At 36.9% G+C, this 26,055-nt stretch overlaps 1 protein-coding gene across 3 annotated transcripts in view; it reads left to right on the top strand.

Moving 5' to 3' along the window:
* TRIM33 (tripartite motif containing 33) overlaps window positions 1-26,055 on the top strand; it is a 172,519-nt gene that overhangs the window by 109,963 nt on the left and 36,501 nt on the right. For all 3 annotated transcript variants that reach the window (XM_069090302.1, XM_069090303.1, XM_069090304.1), the window contains exons 5-8: window positions 14,916-15,032; window positions 17,724-17,838; window positions 23,961-24,107; window positions 24,320-24,437. In XM_069090302.1, the coding sequence (XP_068946403.1) occupies window positions 14,916-15,032; window positions 17,724-17,838; window positions 23,961-24,107; window positions 24,320-24,437 (497 nt within the window). The remainder of the gene's footprint in view (window positions 1-14,915; window positions 15,033-17,723; window positions 17,839-23,960; window positions 24,108-24,319; window positions 24,438-26,055) is intronic.

A 26,055-nucleotide genomic window follows, 5' to 3' on the forward strand; every position in this document is an offset into this window, starting at 1 on the left:
TAGTAATTAGACTGAGGTTTGCAGAATGTCATTATAGATTTCAGCTTTGAATTACTATGCTTTTTGGAATATACTACTATTTATGTTTTGTAGTTACGAAATCGTGTTTAGTGAGTTGAATTTGTTATCCATTATATTTGGCCTTTCTCTTGACCACTTGCAGAATCTGTTGTTTATATATCTTGGAGTTAGAAGGCCAGGGTTTTTCTGGATTCTTTTTTTTTTTTTATTAATTTGCCATTATTTTTTCTCCTTTTATTTATTTATCTATTCATCCATCCATTCATCATTTTTTTTTTAGTTTACATCTTTCATTTCCACAAGATTTTGAATTGCAAATTTTCTCTCGATTTTTCCCTACCTGTCACCCCCAAACAGTGATCCCATTGAATATCCCCTCCCTCAATCTGGTCTCTCCCATCTCTTCCACAATCCCCCCTCCAACTTTCCAGTAGGGCATGGTAGATCTCTATGCCCCAGTGCCTGTATAACACATTTCCCAGTTACATGTAATATAATAATAATAATAATTATTATATATATATATTTTAAACATTTGATTTCAAAACTGAATCCCAGATTCTTTTCCCTTCCTCCCTCGTTACCCACCCTCACTGGGAAGATAAGCAGTTCAGTATAGGTTGTACATGTGTAGCTATGCAAAACATTTCTATAATGGATATATTGTGAAAGACTGACTATATTTCCCTCCATCCTATTGCACTCCCAACTTGTTCTATTCTCTACTTTGGTCCTATCCCTTTTCAAAAGTGGGTGCTTCCAACTTTCCTCCCCCGCCCCAGCCTGCCCTCCCTTCCATTATCCTCCCTCTCATCCCCTTCCCTCTACTTTCCTGTATGGTGAGATACCCTATTAGTGTGTATGTCATTCCCTCCCTAAGTTAAATTCAGTGAGAATAAGTTTGACTCATTCCCTTTTGCCTTCCGGTTCTTCCCCTTCATTGTAACAGTTTTCCCTTGCCTCTTCTATATGAGGTAATTTACCCCACTCTGTCTCTCTACATCCCCTCTCATTATATTCCTCTCTCACCTCTTAATTTCACCATTGAAGTATCATCCCTTCTATTAAATTGGTCTTGTCCCCTCTGTGTATACCTGTACACATATATACACACATTCACATTCATATTCATGTGCCCATATACCCTTCTATATAGACATGTATATGTATGTGTGTGTCTGTGTGTGTGTATATATATATATGTATATATATGTATATGTATATAGACACACGCACACATTTCAATTCCCTTCAACTACTCTCATACTGAGAAAAGTTTCATAAGTTAAAATTATCATTTTTCCATGGAGGAATATAAGTAGTTCAACTTTGATAAGTTCCTTATGATTTGTTTTCCCTGTTTTCCTTCCCATGCATCTCTTGCTTCTTGTATCTGAATGTCCAATTTTCTATTCAATGCTGGTTTTTTCATCAAGAATGATTTTGAAAGTCCTCTATTCTGCTGAATGACCATATTTTCCCCTGAAACATGATACTCATTTTTGCTGGGTAGGTGATTCTTGGTTTTAATCCCAGCTCCTTTTACCTCCGAAATATCATATTCCAAGCCCTTCAGTCCCTCAGTGTAGAAGCTGCCAGATCCTGGGTTATCCTGATTGTGTTTCCACAATATTGAAATTGTTTCTTCCTGGTTGCTTGTAATATTTTCTCCTTGATCTGAGAACTCCAGAAACTGGCTATAATATTCCTAGGAGTTTTCTTTTGGGATCATTTTCAGGAGGTGATTGGTAGATTCTTTCAACTTCTATTTTGCCCTCTGGTTCTAAAACATTAGAGCAGTTTTCCTTGAGAATTTCTTGAAGGATGATTTCTAGGTTCTTTTTTTGGTCATGTCTTTCAGGTAGTCCAATAATTTTTAAATTATCTCTCCTGGATCTATTTTTCAGGTCAGTGGTTTTTCCAGTGAGATATTCCACTTTGCTTTCTATTTTTTCATTTGTTTGGATCTGTTTAATAGCGTCTTGATTTCTCATGCAGTCACTAGCTTCCATTTTCTCCAGTCTAATTCTGAAGGAATGATTCCCTTCAGTGAGCTTTTGAGATTTTTTTTCCATCTGGCAATTTCGATTTTTTAAGGCATTCTTCTCCTCATTGGCTTTTTGAGCCTCTTTTGCCACTTGAGTTAATCTGTTTTTTAAGGTGTTATTTTCTTCAGTCAGGTTGTTGATTCTCATTTCATAATTTTCTTGCATTGTTCTCATTTCTCTTCCCAATTTTTCCTCCACTTTTCTTATTTGGTTTTTAAAATCCTTTTTAAGCTCCTCTGTGGCTTGTAACCAGCTCATATTTTTCTTGGAACCTTTTGGTGCAGGAGTTCTGACTTCTGTGTCTTCCTCCTGTTCCATGCTTTGATCCTTTTTGTCCCCAAAATAGGAGTCTAATGTCAGATTGCTATGTTTGCTTTGCTTCTTTTGCTTGCTCATGTTGCCACTCAATTACTTGATTTTTGATCCTTTTGTCACAGTAGAACTCTTCTACCAGAAAGGGGAGCTTCATTCCAAACAGTGGGGTTTTCTCAGCTGCTGGAGCTATTAGTTGGATGCCCTCTCTGAAGCCTCTACATGCTCTGGCAAACTGTTCATACACTCCAGGACATTTACCCTAGACAGCCATTCAGATCCAAGCAGGTTAAAGCAAGAGCGATTACCGCTCAGGTTGGTTACTTGGTCCCCCTACAATCTGCAGACGAGGAGCAAGGCCGCGGAGCTTCACCTGCTTCTAGTCCTGGGGGCAAAGGCTGGAGGGCAATCCCAAACTCTCTGTTCCTGCAAAGTCTACACTCACCTCTCACTTTGTCTTTGGCATCTATGGGTTGATAATTCTGGAAAGATGATCTGAAGTCCCTCCAACTGGGGGCTGGTCAGGCTGCCCTGAGTCCAAAACATCAGGCTCAAGAGGGGCTGAGCTCAGCTCCCAGAGTGCTGTGCTGGCCCCTTCCTGCCAGCCTGCTGGGCTGTCTTCAGCGGGAGGTTAGCTTCTCTCTGTCATTTTTTGGGTTCTGTAGCTCCAAAGTTTTCTAGAGTTATTTTTTACATGAATTGGAGGAGGTGGAAGTTGGAGCCATGTGGAAGTCCTGTTTCTACTCTGCCATTTTGACTCTGCCCCCCTGGATTCTTTACTTTACTGAATTTGTTTTCTAGTTTCAAAAGTTCTGAACAGGTTTTTAGTATGATTTTCTGAATTATATTCTTGAGGTTCTTTTTGAAGACCTGTGATCTTTAAGATATCTCCGAGCATTCTGCCTTAAAAATGAGTTGCCTTTACTTGAATAGAATTTACACATTCTTTAAATGTTGTCTTTTGCTTTTCTTTTGCCAAATTTTCTTCCACTTCAGTATTTTTGTGTTCCAAATCTGTTCATCCTGTTTTCTTTTTTTGGGTGGGGGTGCAGGCAGTTGGGGTTAAGTGACTTGCCCAAGGTCACATGCCCAGTAAGTGTTAAGTATCTAATGCTGGATCTGAACTCAGATCCTTCTGACTCCAGGGCTGATGCTCTTTGTTCACTGCGCCACGTAGTCGTCGCTTCCCTTTAACTTCTTTAGGGAGATTTTTCATTATGGATTGATTTTTTTCTTGCTTGCTTGCTTTTTTTTTTAGGGGGGAAGGCAAAGCAATTGGGGTTAAATGACTTGCCTAAGGTCATACAGCTAGTTAAGTGTCAAGTGTCTAAGGCCAGATTTGAACTCAGGTCTTCCTGACTCCAGGGCCAGTGCTCTATTCACTGCACCACCTAGCTGCCCCCCCCCCCCATTTTTTTTCCTAATACACAATTTGAACAGAAGCTAAAATCACATTAGCACTAGGGTTTAAAAGGAATCGATAATATGCATAAAATAACCATTAGCAGTGAACTTGTTCCAGTAGTTAATATATAGGCCAAATCAAATAGTGTTTATATTAATAAAGGAAATTAAATGAATTACAAAAACATGGAGGTTGTAATAATAGTGTAAGAAGCAGAGTAGCATAGTAGATGGAACAAGATCGAGGTTTGAGTCGATACTGATATGATGACCCTGAATAGGTCGCTGAACCTCTCAGTGCCTTGCATAGCTCCCTGTGAGTACAAGCTGAAAGCGTCAGCTCCAGCCTTCATTGGCAGAGAGAGTTTCCTCATCTATGGGAGTTCCCTGTATCAGTAAAAATACAAGTCCAATCCTTCCCAAATAATAACATGCTTTGTATTCATCTCTTAGATGTGGGCATGCCTAATCAAATGATAACTAAAAGGTAAAATATAGAACTGAACAAGCTCTTGGAGAATTGAGTTTTATAACACAGCTTCTTAATGGAAACATATGGCAGAACTGCAAATATTGCACACTTTAATATAAGTCAATGTAAAATTCAATCACTTACTATCTCCATAACCTTGTTCAAGTTAGTAACTTATCTGTACCTCAGTTTCCTCATTTATAAAAATCAGGTTGTTGGACTAGATGTTCCTAAGTCCCCTCTCAGCTCAAAAATCTATATTCATAAGTCTTAAGTATATGTGAATTTTTATGTATTCATACATTCTTTTACATTCATATGCTACTGTTTATTTAACCATTTCTTTTTCTTTGTATTTATGTATTCATACAATATTTTTTTACATTCATATGCTACCGTTTATTTAACCATTTCTTTTTCTTTATATAGGTATGTGACACCCATATTTACATGCATATATATGTTAAAACTACACTAAGACTTTTGGGATACTGTTTATGCGTGTCTGTGTCTGCCTCTATCCATTCCAGCCTTTCTGTCTTTGACCTGCTTAGGAGTATTTGCCTACCAGTGGGATATCTGGGTCATTGAATATATGAATATTTCAATCATCTCTCCTCCCATACCCTCTCCTTCTCTCCCTCATCTTTGTAGAATGATTAGATTAATCCAATAGTGTATTACTATACTGTTTTTCTGTAGCCCAGCCTCCATTGATTATTCCCATCTTTTGCCATCTTTGCCAGTCTCCTGCGTGTAAAAGGAACTTCAATTTTAGTTTTAATTTTGGAGCTCATAATAGTTCTTTATAGTTGGCAGTTATTCATGAAAACTATTTGCTCATAACCTTTGATACATTGAGGAATCCTTCTTGGTCTTTTAGTTCCTTTAATATCTGACTTTTATACTGTTTTTGAGGAGAATGTTAACAGAGTAGATTCTCTGGTGAACTCTTTTAGTCCTGTTTTAAATTCTGGCTTTATGAATATATTTGATATTCCCTTTGATTAGTCAGTAATAAAAAGAAAATAAGAAGGACGGCTTGAGGTTATTCATAAAAAGATTAATATTCTCTCTTCTTAATTTTCTACATAAGTAACTTTTGGTGTATTCTATTCAGAGATTCTTCTAACATGCATCTAGGCAGAAGAGACCAGGGCTTTTTCCAGGGCACTAAAATTTAGTTGGATGTATTTTTTTTTTTTGCCAGCCCTACTCAGCTATCTACAGTATTCTCATTGTATCCTGGGATTGAGGAAGATGGCAGCTGCTATAGCAGCCTGCTCAGCATTGGCCTTCAGGTCTCTTCCCCAAGGTTCTTGATTACACCAAAGGTCAGAATTTCTTGGTATGACTCTGGCTACTAAGTTAATTATAGAACATGGAACATGTCCTTTGAGTTTATTTTTTAGTAGTGATAGGTTCGCAGTGACTTTAATTAAGTACATTTTATCAGTCAGTCTTCCCTGTGACAAATTTATTCTGCCTCTGACTACAGGATTTCAGTGAAAAAATTTTCCTTGTTTTGAATCAGATGTCACATGTATGAAGATCCAGTCTGTATGAGGATCAAGCCCATTTTAGCTATATATGTAGCTTGTTCTGGTATAGATGTAATCAAGCTTTAGAAGTAGTATGCTAAAATTTCAGTCCCATCATATTGTGGTAATCCTTCATTTTATGAGCCAAGCCTTGCTTTGCTGTTTATCAAATGATTATGTTTAATTATGGGGAAATACTTTGCTGACACAATTCTGGGAAATGTTAGGCTGAGACAGTTCTGGGAAATAAGTTGTAGTTCCCCATTTAGAGTTCCCTGTTCCTCTCAGAAGCTTATTGCTTAAGATTGTATAAACAGATCAGTTCCTTAATTTCTGAGTATCAGTTCCCTATTTTTGACCAAAGCCAATAGGAATCAATTCTGCCCATGTTACTTAAGATTTTGTAATTTTTGTTCCTCTTTTATGGCTATAATAATGCTGTGTGAACTCCCAAATGGTGTCCTTGTACCTATTCAAGAGGTCTTGGACCTATTTTATCAGCAATTGCTAGCCTTGCTAATAAATTGACTTACTCGGAAACAACCTTCTCCCCTCAGATTTCTGTTGTACTGTTTCTTCTGGTATGTTGGGTATATGGAGAGGCAGCATATTGCATTGTCATTTCAGAAGTGGATCTGCTTTGTGTTGTCTTAAGGAATATGAAACAGGAGAGGATTGGGACTTAACTCTACAGTTTTCAAGGTAGAGGAAATAGTAATAGTCAACCAGTTAACAGGCATTTATGAAGCACTTACTATGTGCCAGGCACTGTGCTAAGTTCTGAGAATTAGAAAGGAAAGGCAGAAACTGTCCCCGTTCTCCAGGAGTTCTTGCAAGTAGTAGGAAGAAGGAATATAACAGTAGCAGCAAGCATACACATTTATCTTTCACACTGTACCTGCCTGCCTATTGAGATAACTGGCCCAAACTATGCATATAGACTTGAAGTAATTTTTAAGATGCGACTTCCTTTTTGATCCTTCTGCTGCCAATATAATGACTGTGAGATGATGGAAATATATGGGTGTGGGTGTGTTTTATAATGTGTATACATACATATATTTGTGGAATATGCTAAAGATCACAGCGTTTATATTTATAGACATAGAACAGAATAATATATAGAATGAGATGTGATGATCTGTACTTACAGAGAAGGGGTTCACTTACAAGAATGAGATTATCCCTTTCCTTAAAGTTTAATATTCTTCTAAGAACAGGCATCTATCTTTACAATGTATATGTTCAACAAGATTAGCTGCTTTTCATACACATTCATCCTGTTGAACCATTACACAAATTCCAAGGTCCTTTTCTGTTAGGGGGAAAAAAGCCAATCGATTGATTTAAAAATTTGTTGCACGGATGGTTACCTCAGATGTTTGCTAACCCGTAGCATACCTAACATTGAATTATAATGCAGATTGTACTTCCTTAGCATTGTAGTTCTCAACTATGATTGATTTTCTTTGTAGCATTCTCCTAACTACTCTCAGCCACCAATATTATACTCCTATTTCTCCTTGTATCATGTGTCTGTTCTACTGTTTGCCAAATAAAATCAAAATAGAGGTTTCAGACATGCCTTGAATCTCTCATCCTTAGAACTCACTTTTCAAATTTTCTACTCTTGCTTTGGTTTCATGTATTTAAAATGATAGGTAAGGTGGGGGTGGCTAGGTGGCACAATGAATAGAGCACTGGTGCTGGAATCAGGAGGACCTGAGTTCAAATCTGGCCTCAGACACTTAACACTAGCCGTGTGACCTTGGGCAAGTCACTTAGCCACAATTGCCCTTCCTCCCCCCTCCAAAAAAAAGATTATAGGTAAGGTAAAATGAATTCTTTCCATTTAAAAAATTCTGTGCATTCAAATATATCAGTCTAATAAGGACATACAGGTGTGCTGTCCTACTTGGACATTCATTCAAGAAGAGAGATGGAAGTTTTGTGGCTTTTCAAAATAGATAAATACGTCTTAATTTTGTTGATTCATGTTTATCCAAATGATATTGCCAAAAGAATCTATGAAGAGGGGAGGGAATAAGCATTTATTAAGTGCCTGTGCTAAGTATTTTACAAATATTTTTTGATTTGATCCTCATAACAACCCTAGAAGTTGGTAATATTATTATACCCGTTTTATAGTTGAAGAAATTAAGGCGTAGAGAGATTAAGTGGGTCACATAGCTAGTAAGTGGCTGAGGCTGGATTTGAACAGAGATTTTCTTGACTCCAGGCTCAGCACTCTATGCACTACACCATGTAGTTGCTAAGAATCTCTACTGACCAGTTAATTGCCTTTTTTTTCAAGACCTCATCATCTCATACCTTGACTGTTATGAGTCTCCTAACTTGATCTCCCTGCTTTCATTTTCCTCCCTTTCTAATTCAGCTCCCATAGGGCTTCCAAAATATTTTTAGGTGATCTAAACAAATTCTAGAGTGGCAGGACCACAAAAAGACAGAGTGAGCCAATTTCCAGTGTAAGATAACTTGGAAGGGTTGACAGGATGAGAGAGGAGCGCAATCCAGCACAGACCATACCAGTGAAGATTGACCCCAGCAAACCAGAAGCAGGCCTGGGGGTGACTGAATCAGTGACATTCCAGAACTCTCAGCCCACAGATGCCAAAGACAGTTTAGAAAGTCTGTCACACCTGGGTGAGGGTGGAGCACAGCCCTGGCCCAGCAAAATAGGCTCAGACTTTGGGAGCCACTGAACCAGCAGTAGTGACTGCTTCTGGAGCTCTCAGCCCAAAGATGGTAAGAGGGTCAAATAACTGGTCAGAAGGAAATTACAGCATTCTCTTTGCTAGTACTGAGGCAGGACTCTGTTGTTTTGCCCATACTTGGATCCATGTCTCAGACCTAGGTGGCAGTCTCAGGGCAAGGAGGAACACTAACAGTCCAGAGCTTGTGGTCACAGTGCAGTGGGGGGGACCCCCCCCCCCCCAGGGCAGGAAAGAATGCTTGTGATCACTTACAAACCAGAACATAGGCTAGGAGAGTAGTAAACACATCTCTTAGATCATACCACCTTGGAAGAACTGAAAATTTATAGGTCACTCAAAGTATCTCTGAAACTTGGGACAGTGTACCCTCCACCCTGAAAGCAGAGCCCCACCTCAACAATGAGTGAGCAAACAACAGAATAAAAACTCTAGCCACAGAAAGTTACTGTGGTGACAAGGAAGATAAGAACACACACAAAGAAGACAGTAACAGTCAATGCTCCTACATCCAAAGCCTCTGAGAAAGATATGAATTTGTCTCAGGTCATGGAAGAGCTCAAAAAGAATTTTAAAAATCAAGTAATTGAGATAGTGAAAAAAATTGGGAAGAGAAATGAGATCAATGCAAGAAAATCATGAAAAACGAGTCAATAGCTTGGTGGAAGAGACACTAAAAAAATCTGAATGACACCTTAAAAAACATATTAGGCCAAATAGTAAAGAGAAGAATGCCTTAAAAGTATAGTTGACCAAATGGAAAAAGAGGCACAAAAATTCATTGAAGAAAAAAGCTTCTTAAAAAATAGAATTGACCAAATGGAAAGGGAGGTACAAAAGCTCAGTGAAGAAATAATTACTTAAAAAGTAGAATTGAGCAAATGGAAGCCAAAATATTTCTAGGACAAATGATTCTGCCCATGTCATTTACCCTTCACAGCAACTGAGTGACTCCCTATTTCCTCTAGGACAAAAGACAAACTCTCCTTAATAATCTGGTTCAGACCTACTTTTCCATCTATTATTTCATATTAATTCACCTCTGCCCACTCTACATTTCAAATAAGCAGATGATATGTGAGCTGTTGCTCCAAATCATTTCTACATTTCCAATCTCCATATGTTGGCACCAGCTGTCCCTCATGCCAGTAATGCACTCTCTCGTCAGTTCTGTGTCCCAGAATTCTTACTGTCAAGGCTTATTTTCAGGAACTACCTGTGAAGCTTTCCCTGGTGCTATTTCTCGAGGAAGCGCACCCCCCTCCCCCAACCCCCCCCCCACACACAGTGCCTTTCTTTTCTTAAATTATGTTTCTTTTATGTTTGAAAGCTTTATCACTTGTCCATCCCTTACATAGAATGTAAATTCCTACAGTAAGGATTGTTAGAGGTGGGGAGGGAAATGTGATAGGTGAGGGGGGCAATCATTATAGTCTCAGCAACTTAGAAACAGTAGACATTTGATAGCAGACAAAGCCATCCACTTCTCTTTTTGCTTACATAGCCCAATCTGTACAACCATCATTGACCAGTAATGTGACACCACTCATTTTTGCTCTGGAGATATGTTTTCTATCCTTTTATCACTTTAGATTTAGCAGTGTAAGTGACTTCTAAAGCTTTTATCTTTTGTGTGTGCTTATCAAGCTAAGCATGTTACTGTATTTGCAAAGTAAAGACATTGTTTTTGGTGATAGTTGCTGATAGGAGTAGTCTAGCATTACCAAGGCCTGTCATCCTTGCATACTTGGTGATTCAGAGAAATCTTTTTTCAGTTGTTGAATTTAATTATATCCATTATAGTCCTTGTTATTTATTCAAATGTAATTTGTGATAGATTGCTGGCTGAGTTTACAAATGAGGATGAGTTTACAAATGCATGATTAGAAGCTTCATTTGTATAGTCTGACCATATTACCAACTTCATTTGATATTTTCTTGCCTGAAGCCATTATAAAGAGCCATCAATTAAGTTAATAATCATGACTAGTATTTATAGAATGCATTATTAGGGTTTGCAAAGTGCTTTTTATTTTTTTTTTCATTTTATTCTCACAACAACTATGGGAGATAGGTGCTATTATGATTCTAATTTCACAGTTGAGGAAACTGAAGCAAAAAGTTAACAGACTTGTCCAAGGTCACACAGCTAGTAAGTGTGTGAGGCTGGATTTGAATGCAGTTCTTTCTGACTCCAGGTCCAGTGCTCTACTCATCACTAATCCTCCATGCCACCTAGCTGCCTATGTTAATTCAATATCAATTGAGTAAACATCTATTAGAAGCCAGATACTGCCAGACCACTAGTCTTCAAAGTAAGGACTGTGGTTTGACCTCATTTGGCATATTCTCATCCAGCTGAAGGACAGGAAGGTAGACTGCATCCCACCTTCCCCACAGTATGCATTTGTGGGACTTTTCTCCATGACAGCCACAAGTATCCTGTACTCATTATGGCTTAGTACTGCACTCCTACAGTTTGGCATGTATCTGATCTCTCTGTCCTCCGAATATTGTCTCCTGGGGGTGTTTAATTCATTGTTCCTCTTGATATTCTTGACCTTTTGTTATTTCACATGAATTTTCTTTTAATTTTTTTTCTAGTAGATGGATTGATACGGCACTGAACAAGTAAATTATGTAGAATTGTCATTTTGATTATATTGCCTCAGCCTACACATGAGTAATATTTTTCTTATTGCTTGTATTTCTTTATTTCTATGAAAAATGTTCTACAGTTGTGTTTGTATTGTCTTGGCAGGTAGGTTTCCAAGTATTTTATGTATTATCTGCTGTTATTTTTAATGGAATTTCTCTTTCAATTTCTTCCTGCTAGGCTTTATTGGTAACATATAGAAATGTTGATGATTTATGCAGATTTATTTTATATTGTGCAGCTTTGCTGACGTTGCTAATTATTTCAGCTAGTTTTTGAGTCTATTCTCTAAATATACCATCATATCACCTGCAAAGAGTGATAGTTTTGTTTTCTCATTATCTATTTTTATTCCTCTAATTTCTTTTTCTTGTCTTATTGTTATAGGTAAACTTTCTACTACAATATTGAATAATAGTAGTGATAATGGGAGTCCTTACTTAACCCCTAATCTTATTGGGGAGGCTTTAAATTTATCTCCATTACAGATAATACATAGTCTTGATTTTAGATAAAAAAATACTTATCATTGTAAGAAAGGCTCTGTTAATTGCTGTGCTAGAACACTAGAAAAACTAGTCTGAAACTGGTCTGGGAAAAGTGCATTTAATATTTCTGCTTTTCTGCGTTTATTGTGAGTTTTTTATGCTCTTAATTCATGGTCATTTTTTGTGAAGGTGCCATGAGTAGTTGAGAAAAAAGGTATATACTCTTTCTATTTCAGTTTTTTCTAAAGGTCTGTTCTCTCTCTCTCTCTCCCCCCCCCCCCCGTCCCTCCTCTAAAGTATGTTTTGCATCTCACCACTGCCTTCTTTTATTTGCCCTTTTGTCACTCCTTTCTCTTTTCCCCTTTACCTCTTAACTTCCCTGTTGTGTAAAATAGGTTTGTATCACCAATTGAGTATATATATGGTTTTTCCCTCTTTATACCAATTTAGATATGAGTGAGGTTCAAGTATTTTTGACTGTACCCCTGCCTGATATTTTCCCCTCCAGTGTAAAAAGCTTTTCCTTTTCTCTTTTATGTGAGATAATTTTCTGCCTTCTCCAAGAACATTACTCTTTTTCACCTATCTTTTATTTCATGTCATCCTGATATAATCGACTCATTCTTACTCCCTATTTCTGTGTATAATTGATTCACTTTTGTTCCTTGTTTCTTTGTAGGATCCTTTTAACTGCCTGTGTAAGAATATAAACAGTTTAAACTCATTGAGTCCCTTAAGATTTCTCTTTCATGTTTACTTTTTTATGCTTCTCTCTTTTTTTTTTTTTAAAGCAATTGGGGTTAAGTAATTTGTTCAAGGTTACATGGCCAGTTATTTGGTGTGGGTGCCAAGTATCTGAGGCTGGAACTGATCCCGGGTCTCCTGACACCGGGGCCGGCACTCTTACTCACTGCGCCACCTGGCTGCCCCCTTTTTTATGCTTCTCTTAAGTTTTGTGTTTGAATGTTAGGTTTTTTTCTAGGACTCTAGTCTTTTCATCAGGAATGGTCCAAAGTCCATTTCATTAAATTTCCATTTTTCTCCCTGAAAAATTACATTTAGTTTTACTGGGTAGCTTATCCTTGTTTGTAAACCTCGTTCTTTTGCCCTCCAGAACATTATATTCCATGCCCTCTACTTTTTTAATATGGTAGCTGCTAAATCTTGTGTGATCCTTACTGTGACTCCACATTATTTGAATGATTTCTTTCTGGTTGCTTGTAATCTTTTGACTTTGACCTGAGAACTCTTGAATTTGGCTATAATGTTCCTGGAAATTTTTGTTTTGGGATTTCTTTCAGGTGACCAGTGGATTCTTTCAGTTTCTGTTTTACTGTCTGGATCTCAGATATCAGGGCAATAATTTGGCAATTTCTTGAATGTGATGTGTAGTCTTTTTTCTTTAATCGTGGCTTTCAGGTAATACAATAATCTTAAATTATCTGCCCTTGATCTATTTTCCAGGTCAGTTTTTCTAATAGGATATTTCTCATTTTCTTCTATTTTTTCATTCTTTTGATTTTGTTTTATTGTTTCTTAATGTCCATGAAGTCATTATCTTCCACTTACCCAATTTTAATTTTTTAAGGAAGTATTTTCTTCAGTGAGCTTTTGAACCTCTTTTTCTATTAGGTCAATTCTGTTTTTTAAAGTGTTATTTTCTTCAATATATTTTATGCCTCATTTGAGAACTATTAATTTTATTTTCATAACTTTCTTCCTTTTTTTTAACCTAATTTCTTCTCTGTCATCCTTATTTGATTTTTAAAATAATTTTTTTTAGCTCTCCCAGGACTTCTTGTTAGGCTTGTGTCCAGTTCATATTTTTCCTTTGAGACATTATTTAAGCTTGTTTTTGACATCATTGTCTTCTGAGTTTATATCTTCACTGTTAGCATGGTAGCTTTTTATAGTCAGGTTCTTTTTTTGTTGCTCATTTTAAAATAACATCTCAAATGGAATTCTGGAAGGTCAGAGCCAACAGAGTGAGACATTCTTCCAGTCCAAGACATTATAGGTCAGAAAGAGAGATCTGTGACACAGGGGACAACGCCAAGTCAGAACCCATGTGAGTAATCAGTGATGAGTCTGGGTGGTGATGACAGAAGCAGTAGTAGCTTGTCGATGTTGGACTCTGTTCCTGGCATGTGGGTGGCAATTAAGCTTCAGGCTTTTTCCTCACTGCTATTTTCAGAGCTAATTCTGGAGGTCTAGAAGGTTTTGGTGCTTCCAAGTTGGTGTGGTGATTGCTCTCCTGGTCTGCACTCTGGTCCTGGAAAGGTCCTGGAAGGACCCCCAATCCCTTGGGGTTACAAGTTATACCTGCCCCTCACTCCCTCATGACCAAAAGTGCTCCTCTCTGCCTTTGAAACGATGACTCATTAATGAGTGTAGGTAATGGGATTGCCAGATAGCATCTGGTCCCATGTCCAGTGCTAGCACAGAGCCTGAAATCCCTTTCCACTTGCCAGGTTACCTTTAGCAGCTCTGGCTTGAGAACTCCCAAAGCTACTGCAGCTTCTGTCACCGCCACCTAGACACAGCACTGATGTTTTATTCACATGGGCTGTGGCCCAACCTTGTCCCCTGTGTCACAGATCTCTCTTTCTGACCTACCATAATGCCTTGGATTGGAAGAATGTCTCACTCTGTTTGTTAGCTCTGCCCCTCTAGAATTCCATTTGAGATGTTACTTTAAAGTTTTTTGGAGGGTAATGTTGGGAGAACTCAGCTGAACACTTTCTTTACTCCACCAATTTGGCTTCACCTCCAAAAGTCTGTTTTTTGTTTGTTTAATTTGTTTTAACAGAGCTAGGCATTTTATTTTGTCAAAAATCATTTTCTGCTTTTGTTGATATATCTTAATGTTTTTGTTGTTTTTATTATTGTGTTCAATTATATTTATAGGTTGCCTAATATTAAATTGACCCCGAATTCTTCTTGTAACTCCAATCTTATCTTAGTGTAAAATCTTAGTATTATATTGCTGTAACTTTTTGGCCAATAATATTTTATTTTGTACATTAACATTCATTAGGAATGCTGGTCTGTAGTTTTTTTTCCCTATTGTTTTGACTCCCTGGTTTAGGTATTTAAACCATATTTGTATTATAAAATAAATTTGGTAGAATCCCTTTTGCCTTTTTTTTTTTGGTATTGAAGTTTGTATAATTTTGGAATCAATTGTTGTTTTAATGTATTATGAAATTCACTTCTAAATGCATCTGTCCTAATTTCAAAGGTACCAGTTTTTGGAAGAAGCATTTCAAAACCAGAAGGGTGCAATTGAGAATTTATTAGCAAAGCTTCTTGAAAAGAAAAATTATGTTCATTTTGCTGCAACTCAAGTACAGAATAGGTAAGTTTATCATGTAGGGTCATATTTTACTCCTAATCAGATTATAAAATACTAATCTCTGGTTTCATTGTCTTTTAGCATGTTTATGAATAAGCATATGTTTGAATTCATTTATTTGAATATATTCAAATTCATTGTATTCATACATTTGAATTATATTCTGAGGTGAGATCTCTCATCAGAGTTTTAGGATATTATGATTCTAAATAAAACATTTAATAATATAACAAAAATTTTTGTACTCCTTTAGTGAGTTTTATATTAGAAAATTGCAAAGAAAAGCCTGAGTCTGAAATCCATATAAGAACTTCTTAAAATGCACTATTGTTGCTAGCCTCCGCCCTGGGGAGAAAAATATTGGTATTGTAGTTAGCCCACATTTAAGACCATCTGAAAAGTCACTTCTTATTATTCTCCTAAAACATTAAGTACCATGGGGAAGAGTTAATGTATTGGTAGATTAAAAGGATTAGGACTCTTCAGTCTGAGACAATGAAGACCCAAAGTGAATTGACTCAATACCTATAAATTATAAAGTATGAATAAGGTGACTATGGTATTAAGTTTGAAAATTTAGGTAAACTGAGAGACAAGGTTTCAAGCATTATCAATTTTATTAGGCTAGCAGTAACCAGTATATTGGATCAGTGGCCTAATTAAAAACCACAAGATGGGGCTTACTAATTTTTGTATGGTTTTGGGAAATAGGAGTGAACAAAGAACAAAGTTGGGTACATAGGGAAGACAATACTATTGATTACAAAGTAGACCACATCATGGGGGTGAGGACAACATGATTGATTACATCAAGGAAAGCAGGCTGGCACCCAAGTGGGTCTAGAAACCACTCATCTCTGTCATTAAGGAATGCTTGATTATTTATAGGACTCATCTGCAACCTGATGATATTGTTAGTGGAGCAGAAATAGCAGACTTCCTGGCTCCTAAGCAGGTTCATTAGGGAGATAAGACCCTCCCTAGTTGTACAAGGACAGGCAAGGATGGACAATATACCTTGTGGAAGTATACCACATCAACTTGTAGGCCTTTAAAGATAACAAACAGATGTCTTGGAATTTTTCCAGGAACTGAAGGTATTTTAGATAACAGTTTTAACCATTAATTATAACTTTACCTCAGAGGGGAACCTGAATTCTTGAGCTCAACTCAAGGATATAGAAAGGGGTCTTAAGCAGATACAGAATCAGTTACAATATGCAGTCGGTACAGTACAGAATCGGGTTCAAAGTAGAATTTTAATTTCTCAGTGGATTTTTCGTCACATCCTGAAATTGTAGGAAAAGGATCAATCCTTGAAATTTATTATTTGTAAATTTAAGAAGAATGAAAGAAACTAATACTTTTCACAGTATTTAGTAAATAAATGGAACTGGTTGCCTACAAGTGATGATACAGGTTAAAATAATATAGGCTTTTGCAGATTCTATCCATTTTGTTATTTATCTTTACCTTATTCTTAAATTAGAATTTAAACAGGCTTTGTAACTAATGATGGTTATCTAACTTTTGCTTAGGAAACCCACCAATTTCTTAGGCAGGCCATTCCATTTTTGGATAGCTTTTGATTGTTAGGAAGTTCATCCTGATATTAAGGTAAATGATGCCTCCTTGTAATTTTCTCTCAATGATCTAGTTCTGCATACCAGGCCAAGCAGAACAAATTTAAACCCTCTTCCATATGATAATCCTTCATGGATATTTGAAGGATTTGAAGACTATCATGTCTCCCCTTAAGTTTTTTCTTTTAAGCTAAACATTCCAAAATTGTTTAACTAAACTTCTGATGGCATGATTTTGAGACATTTAATGCTGCTTACTTGCCTGAACATAAATATTCTTTTTCAAATATTTTGCCTAGAATGGAATATACCTCCCTCACACTGAGTACTACTCCTTTAATGTGCCACTAAGTTCTTAATTCTCTTTTTTCCTTCCACAGTATGCTGTTGCATCACTGAACTTGAATTGCTAAAATCCCAAAGTCTTTTTGTCAGATCATCTACTTGTTTTCTAGCTAGGTCAGTCATGTCCGATGTTTGGGAGGTTTAATGTTAAAATCTAATACCAGGTTATTGTTTGTGTTAGTATTCATAGCTTACATTTATGTGGTGCTTGTAGTTTTGCAGAATTCTTTATATGTGTTTTCTCATTTGATACGGCAGTTCTATGATATATGCCCTGATATTAGCTGAGCTTACCCCCCCCCCCCAGCTTTACAGATGAGGAAACTCAATAAGAGAAGTTAAATGGGAAATAGTCTTTGAAGAGGGATTTAAAACCCATTTTCCTGACTCCAAATCCAAATCTCTCTACCATAAAACTATAGATAGTAGTATGAATCATAATGGCTTGAGCTGATTGCTGTCTAGAGAAAAGTGGCCATTAACACAAGTGGTTTTTTAAAAGTTTCACTGTTAGCTATACTTTTGATATGTAAATTCATGAAGTTGTTTCAGATGAGTATATAGTCAATTCATCTGCTTGTCTATACACACAGTTGGTATAAACCATTTAGAATGAATTGACTGGTCAATTGTGCTAAAACATTTGAGCTAGTTCCACATAACACAGGACTTAATTAAGCACCTGACTGAGTAAATTTCTGGATCATTGACTGATTCAGGGATATAGGAGAAATTTATAACCTAATGATGTATTTCTCTTATTCAGGATAAAAGAAGTAAATGAAACTAACAAACGAGTAGAACAGGAAATTAAAGTGGCCATTTTCACTCTCATCAATGAAATAAATAAGAAGGGCAAGTCTCTCTTACAACAGCTAGAGGTATGGTTTAAAAGCTAAAAAAAAGTTTCTCTTGCTCATTCAGCTGTTTCAGATGTTCATTAAAATTTCTCATTAAATGTATTGGGAGTGTGAGGATAAAAGATGTAATTGTAATTTGTAGAAAACAAATTCCTAGTACTTTAAATTTGTTGACTTTAAAGCATAAAGTATAGAGAGACAGACATGCTTTGGGACTGAAAAAAAGTGCTTATTTGACTGGAGATTAGGTAAAATGTTAGACAAATTATTCTTTTGGGAAAAAAAAAAGGCAAGTCTTTAATAAAAATTCCTTGCTTCTGTGCCAGTAAGGGGCTTCAACTGATTCTCTTTCATATGGAAGTATATTGGGTTTCATAATTTTGCTTGAGTCATTTGTGGTATTTCTTTTGACATCTTTTACATTCTCGGTAATTCAATATAAAATGTAATTTTCCAAATTAATCTAAGTTTTTTGTTATGTTTGTGCCATTGGTGTCAAGTACATATTTCCAAATAGTAATATCCCACCTCTCAAATGTTTTTCTGATTGTTCATGCATAATCATTGGTTACTGTTATCCCAAGAGCAGATTAATATTGTGCATATTTCAAATGTAACATGTACAGATTGAACTTGTTGCTCTAAATGCACAGGTAATAGATGGCATATTTTACCAAAATTGCCAGTACTTAAATTCAAATACTGACTCTCAGATTCCATTAATACTTACCCCAAAGTCCTCTATGACAGGATTTTTCCTTCACCCTTATCTCTGTAGGGCAAAGTAGAATGCTTAACACAGTGAGATAAAATGGAAAGAATGGGGGAAATAGTTATTGTTAAAATTCTGTGTTTAGCATAATGGACTATCACGATGTTACTGTTTTTAGCTTCTGTAGGACTTAAAATTTTTTCCGCTGAAACACCAACTTGAGACTAGCCTCTATATTTTGGTACCTTTCTTTCCCCTACCACGTATGCATAACGGTCAGTTGATGTTTGTAATGGATTTCAGGGTCAAAAAGTAATCAAGGCTTGCTTTCTAAGGAAGAAACCTTAGGATTCATCTAGCTAATTAACTCCCTCATTTTTCTTGATAAGAAACCATAGGCTTAATGACTTTAAGTAACTTGACTAACATGTCATAACTCACTAGTCAGTGGCAAGACCAAGACTAGAACCTCCCATACCCTGAGTCCTGTTGTTCTTTTTATTTATCTCTTCTTTATTATTTGTAATAGGTAATAAATCTACCACATAGCCTTCTCTTGTGGGTGTTATATGTGTTTTATATATGTATTCCAACAAATTTGGGTGCAAAGTGTACTTCTGTTTTTCTTTTTAATGTCCACCAAATTAGACATTAATTACCCTCCGGGAAATTTACCCAGCAAGCCAAGTTGGAACTTTTTGATGAGAAGTTGGTTTTTTTCCTTCTGAAATTTTATTTTAGACTCAAACGGTAGAACACAGAGAATTTTTAAAAAAGAAACAAAAACATATCATATAACTTAAATATTGGAACTTAAATACAAAGTTAGAAAGAAATAAAAGCTTGTCATGTGCATTGCAGAACACAAGAGGATTCAAAATATGTAACGATAAATTTTCAAGGAAGCCTATATGATAAATAATATGCGTTGTCCATCTTTTCTTTGCTTCCTTGTGAGTTTTCTTTTGTTCTCTACTGTGCCCTTTTTTACTTTGTTCTTTTTTTCACCCTTCCCCCCCAGAAGGCCACAATAAAGTTGAGATATATTTCTTTATAGCTGTGGATATATGCATGTACATATCTACATACATATGTAGACATATACATTCCCAAACCTATTCTACTCCTGATCTTTGTTTATATGTATATGCATATCTCTTGTTTCCTATGCCTCCTGCCTCCTCTACTTTATTTTTACCCACTACCTTGCCTTCCAATGACTTGCTACCCCCCTCCAAGGATCCCTCCCCTGACCTCCCATTCCCATAAATCTAAACACCCTATCTATTCTCTCACCCTACCCTCTAAAGATTCCTCCCTTATCCTCTCCCCCCTCCCTATGCACCTACCATTTTATTTCTTCTGAATTTAGAAGACTTCTATACTCTTCTAAATATATATGTATTGTTTCCTCTTACACCCATTCCCAATGAAAGTAGATTGCCAGAACTGCCAGCCCTCCTCCCCCATCTAATTCTACTATGTATCAGTTCTTCCTTTTGCAACTCATTTGTATAAAATAACTACTCACTTTAGCTGTTCCTAAATGGTTTTATTTTTTAAATTCATATCATGCTCAGGTTCTCCCCAGTCTTTCTTATAAACTACCCAATTGTTAGTAAGAATCTTAGACATAAGTTTTACATTTTACTTATATAAAAAGTAAACAGTCTGTCCTTATGGGTCAATCTTTTACCTTATATTTATATATATTTTTTTTAAGCAATTGAGGTTAAGTAACTTGCTCAAGGTTACATGGCCAGTTATATTGGTTCTTGTATGTCGAATTGTCTAATAAGTTCAGATGTTTTTTTTTTTAAACAAAGTCTTGAAAATCTGAAAGCTTATCAAATGTCCATTTTTTTTTTCGTTCAAGATGATAGTTAACTTTGCAGGGTATGATATTTTTGGCTGGAGCCCCAGTTCTTTTGCTGTTTAATATGTTATATCCCAACCTGCAGTCCTTTAATGTTTCTGCTGCTAGGTCTTGTGTAATACTAATTGTGGCACCATCATATTTAAATTGTTTCGATCTTGATGCTTTTAATAATTTTGCCTTGATTTTGGGATTTGACTGTGATATTCCTGTGAGTTTTCCTCATAGGATCTCTTTTAAGGATCAATGGAATTTTTCTACATGTACTTTCCCCCCTTGTTCTAATACTTCAGGACAATTTTCTTTAATTATTTCTTGTATTATTGTATCAAGGTTCTTTTTTTGATCATAACTTTCAGTTAGTCCAATTATTTTTATATTTTCTCTTCTTGATTTATTTTCTAAATCCGTTGTTTTTCTTATAAAATGTTTCACTCTCCTGTTTTTTTTCCATTATTCATATTTTGTTTAATCATGTCCTGATTTCTTCTAATTTCGAATCTTTCTAATTTCACTGACTTCACTAATTCTAATTTTCCAGGTGTCACTTTCTTCATTAGGATTCTGGATCTCCTTTTCTAATTGGTTGACTTTCCTTTCATACCCTTCCTGTTTTTCTTGGATTATTCTTATTTTCTTTTTTAGTTTTTCCTCCATCTCTGTCATTTGATTTTTAAAGTCTTTTTAAAGGTCTTCTATAAATTCTTTTTGGGCAGGTGACCATTTAACGTTACTCTTTGGGGGTTTCTTTACTTCAGTTCCTCCTCTGAAGATGAATCCTGGTCATCTCTATTCCCATAATAGGTTTCTATAGTTGGATTCTTTTTCCTTTGCCTGTGTAATGTGGGTGGGTGGGTAGGTGGGTGGGTGGGTGTGTTGTTAGCTTAGTTGTTTGTAGTCACCTCTAACCTGGGGTATGGAGAATAGTGCCTCTTGCCCTAGATCTTTAGTTCTCTTTAGCCTGTAACCAAAGCCAAACCTCCAGCCTCCTGTAAGTGCGCACAGCCAGGGATTTTCTGCCCCACTGCTTCTTCACTCACCAGGCATGTGCCTGGTTCATTCTGGCCCCCATCACTCTTCACAGCACAGCTGGGTCTGGTGTTCTTTATCAGCAGAGGTTCCCTTGATCTTCCTGGGCTCATACACCCACCTCCCCTCACTTTCCCAGGGGTGAAACTTAGGTGGCTAGGGCTGAGGCAGCCTCTCAAATCAACTAACCCCGGGACTTCCAGCTTTTAGCCACTTGCTGTTAAAATGGAAACTAGCCTAGAGGTGTTTACTCTTCACAGGGATCAAACTTTATGGCGGGATTTTTCTTTTTGATCTTCTCAAACTGTCCCTGGAGGACCTCTCTTTTGCCCAGTTCTTGTTTGTCTCCGCCCACACTTTGTTTGCTTAAGGTGCTATTTTAACTCTTTTGTGGGGGAAGATCTTGAGAGTTTGGAATTTTCTGACCTACTCTGCCATCTTCCCAGAATCCTCTCTGAGAAGTTTGTTAAGATTAAGTTGTGACAAACCGCTAGATGATATTTTTTCCTCATTGGGAAGGTGAATACAGAGAGCAAGAGTATATTTAGATGCTTCATAAATAATAATTCATCATAAACATGAACTAAATATAGTGGAAAGAACACAGGTTCATCCCCCAATAGTAATTCTAACTCTGTTACTTATTACCTTTGTCAGCTTAGGTAAATTACTTAAGGACACTAGGCCTTAGTTTCCATATTTGGGAAATGGTCAGAGTTCAGTAGGTGATCCAGGAATGTTCCTAGCTCTAAGTCCTATGAACCACTTCATCTTGTTCTGCTAACTGAAGGCATTGTTTTCCAACACACAATTCACTTTTCCTTTGCTGGAAATTTTCTAACTCTATACTTTTAACTTTTGAAATTTGCCCTTTTTCTAGATATATGTAAAACCCATTATAGTGAAATAATCATCCAAATTCACTAATTGAGACTTCTATAATAGTAATTTTCAGCCTGAAAATTCTTTGAGATTCAAAGGATCATATGTTTAGGATTGGAAAGACCTGGGATTGTATAACCTGCTGCTCAGGTAACACCTAAGGAAACTGAGGTCCAGAGCAGTCAAGAGGCTTGTTCACAGTCACACAGGTATACATGGTGCCTAGGAAGAGTGTGGTGTGAACCCACATGCAGTGCTCTTTTCACTGTACTGTGATGACTCTATAAAATGTGCCCATAGCTGAACACTGTGCTCCAGTTGTGAACAGGCCAGGAAACAGTATAGTGGACCTCTTTGTGCCCCTGATTCTGGCCCCCTGGCAGTCAAAATAGCCTACTATAACATAAACTCTTTTTCCTGCAATGTTACCCACTGTTGTCCTATTGAGCTTATAAAGTTTTCTAAAGCCTCTAAAGCTTTTCAAAAGCTATAGTGGCATTATCTTGCACATGTAAAGTTGACCTTTTGAAAGTGTAGGGCAGGGAGCGGCTAGGTGACACAGTGAATAGAGCACTAGTCCTGGAGTCAGGAGGACCTGAGTTCAAATTCAGCCTCAGACACTTAACTAGCTGTGTGACCTTTGGCAAGTCACTTAACTCCAATTACCCTGCCCTCCCCCCTCAAAAAAAAAAAAAGGAAAACATAGGGCAGTTTTACCTTATTAAGATCCTTTTGGATATGAAATCTGTCATCTGTTATATTAACCTTTCCCTTCAAACATCTTGTCACTAACCGTTTAGATAGAGCATCATCTATGCTAAAACAAAGTAATTGTTTAAAATGATGAATCATATATAGCAAAGGACACATCCCTGGAAGCTCTCTGCTAGGTAAGTTGACACTAACCCATCAATGATGAATCTTAAATCCTCTAAAGGCTCTAACACCTAATACATATTTTTCTAACTTATATGCTTTTCCACTGGTGTAGCTTGACAGATTTTTGTCATATAATTTCCTGGAATCTTAAATGTATTACATCTGCAACATTACCCTGGTCTTGTAGTCTCAGTAGGAATCTGCCCTCCTTAATCAGTTCTTTATGTTCAAAATTTAATAATAATAATAAACACAAAGCATTATGCATTATGATTTTCAAAGCACTTCACATATATTCTTATTGATTCCTCACAGAACCTAGTGAGATAAGTGCCTCAGCTATTATTATGCCTATTTTTCATTTGTGGAGAATGATGTTTTGAGAAATTATGACTTCTCCAGATTCACGTATTTAGTGAAAGTCTAAAGTGGTATTTGAACCTAAATCTTAAATTTTGAATCCAGTGCTCTTGTCTACAAGGAAGGCGGGTAGAATGTTGGGGGGAGGGAATCCAACAAACTTTATTTTAATGATAGACTTTATAGTGGTTTGAATCTACCCTACATGGAATAGTCTATATTACCACCTCAGGTTCTTTAAATTTCAGCAATACATTTTTCTGGTTATTGTCAGATTACTTGATCTTGGGTGATGTTTTTCAGCTCATACCTGTGCCAGTAAAGTATGTGGTATTATAAATGGCTTCTGGGACATGACTGACTTTCCAGAGAAAATTCTTTAGGTGAGCTCCTATTCTGTTGCAGAATGTTACCAAGGAAAGGCAGATGAAATTGATACAGCAGCAGAATGACATCACGGGACTTTCACGGCAAGTGAAGCATGTCATGAACTTCACCAACTGGGCAATCGCAAGTGGCAGCAGCACAGCATTGCTGTACAGCAAACGACTGGTGAGGCTCTGGCCCTGCAGGCACTTCACTGCCAGATGCTAGGCCCTGGCACTTCAGCCTGTGTACTGTGCTAGCTGCCGGGAGGCGGCATTCATCCTATGTCTGGGTTGTGTCTGGGTCTTTGTATCTGGGTCATGTCTGTGTCGTGTCTGTGTCATGTCTGTGTCGTGTCTCAGGGTCCAGACTAATGACCCTGCCCTCTCTCCTCCAAGATTACTTTTCAGTTACGCCATATTTTGAAAGCCCGCTGTGATCCTGTTCCAGCTGCTAATGGAGCCATACGTTTCCATTGTGATCCTACCTTCTGGGCAAAGAATGTGGTCAATTTGGGTGAGGACTTTGTCAATTTGGGGTATCTGCTGTTACTGTGAACACAACTCATAGTTTTAGAGTTCAGAGCAATCTTGGAAACCACTTGGTCCATCCTTCTTATTTTACAGATGAAAGGATAGAAATGTAGAGAGATTATAACTTGGCCAATGCTACACCTAAAAAAAAAGGTCTAGAGCTGGAATCTCCTCAGCATTCTCTTACCTATAGGACAAGCTTTTGTGGGAGTTGCAAAAGCATAATTCCAAAGGCTTCTTTGAACACATAAAATACTTTAAAAATTTTCATTTTAAAAATTTCTGTCTCATTTATATTTGTATCCCCAACATGTTTAGCCCTGTGCTTGGTACATAATAAACCTGGAGCATACTTTCATTCATTTTAATTGCACTACTGATCCTCATTTTACCATTAACTTATTTTTCATGAAAATTAGCCCATAAGTGCTATTTGCATGCCTATGAGTTTTATTATATTTTAATCTCTCCTATTCTAGCTAATTTCCCATTCTAGCTATTTAGATTGACATTATTTTTTTTTTTTTTTATTTTTTAGCTTTTTGGAGGGGGGAAGGCAGGGCAGTTGGGGTTAAGTGACTTTCACACAGCTAGTAAGTATTAAGTGTTTGAGGCCGAATTTGAACTTGGATCCTCCTGACTCCAGGGCCAGTGCTCTATTCACTGCGCCACCTAGCCTCCCTGTAGGAGCCTTTTATACAGTTTTACAAATATCTTTTAATTCTCATTCTGACAGAGTCCTTAAATATTTAGCTAGATATATGCCCAGCCTATTTCCAGAGGAAAGTGGTTAAGTTGTACAGGCATATGAGGAGTAGCGTTTTCCTTAGAAGTAAAATGACTTACTAGATTTTTACCCAGGACAATAAATAAGCATTTATTAAGTATCTATTATATTCCAAGCATAATGTTAAGAGCCTCACAAATATTGTCTTACTCGATCAGCCTAGCATCCCTGGCATGTAAGTTTTTTTTACATTTTTCATTTTACAGTTGAGGTAAATGAGGCAGACAGAGGTCAAGTGATTTGCCCAGGTTCACACAGCTGTTGTCTGAGGCTTTATTTCAACTTAGTTTTTTCTAACTCCAGGTCTAGTGTTTTGCTACTGTGTTATCTGGTTGCCTCAGAGGGAAAACTTGGGTTTAAATGCTGATGTAATTCCATCTATCTGTGTGCAGTGAACATGTCACTAAAACACTCTTGAATCTCTCCTCATCTGTAAAATAAAAATGTTAGTACCTGCCTTGTAGTGGGTTTTTTTGGGATGCAAACCATAAACCTTGATATTGTGGTAGTAGCAGTTGTTGTCGTAGCAGCAGCAGCAGTACTAGTTGTAAACATAAGTCCACAATCATTTATTAAGTACCTGAGATGTGCCAGGCATTGTGCTCAGGGCTGAGGATACAGAGAAAGGCAGAAAACAGCCCCTGTTGTCGAGATCTAGAGTAAATTAAGAGAAGAAACAGATTTTGATCTCGTGTAAGGAAGATCTTTCTGTCACTTAAGAATTCTCTGACAAGGGGTTGGGTCAATGACAAATAGAAGACTCCTTATTACTTAGAATCTTCAGGCAGAAATCGGATGACTTTCTGTTAAGGTT

The sequence above is a fragment of the Petaurus breviceps genome, unplaced genomic scaffold, assembly GCF_028583685.1.
Source record: "Petaurus breviceps papuanus isolate PSGF00001 unplaced genomic scaffold, PetGlider_PUasm1.0 186, whole genome shotgun sequence".
Lineage (NCBI taxonomy): Eukaryota > Metazoa > Chordata > Mammalia > Diprotodontia > Petauridae > Petaurus > Petaurus breviceps.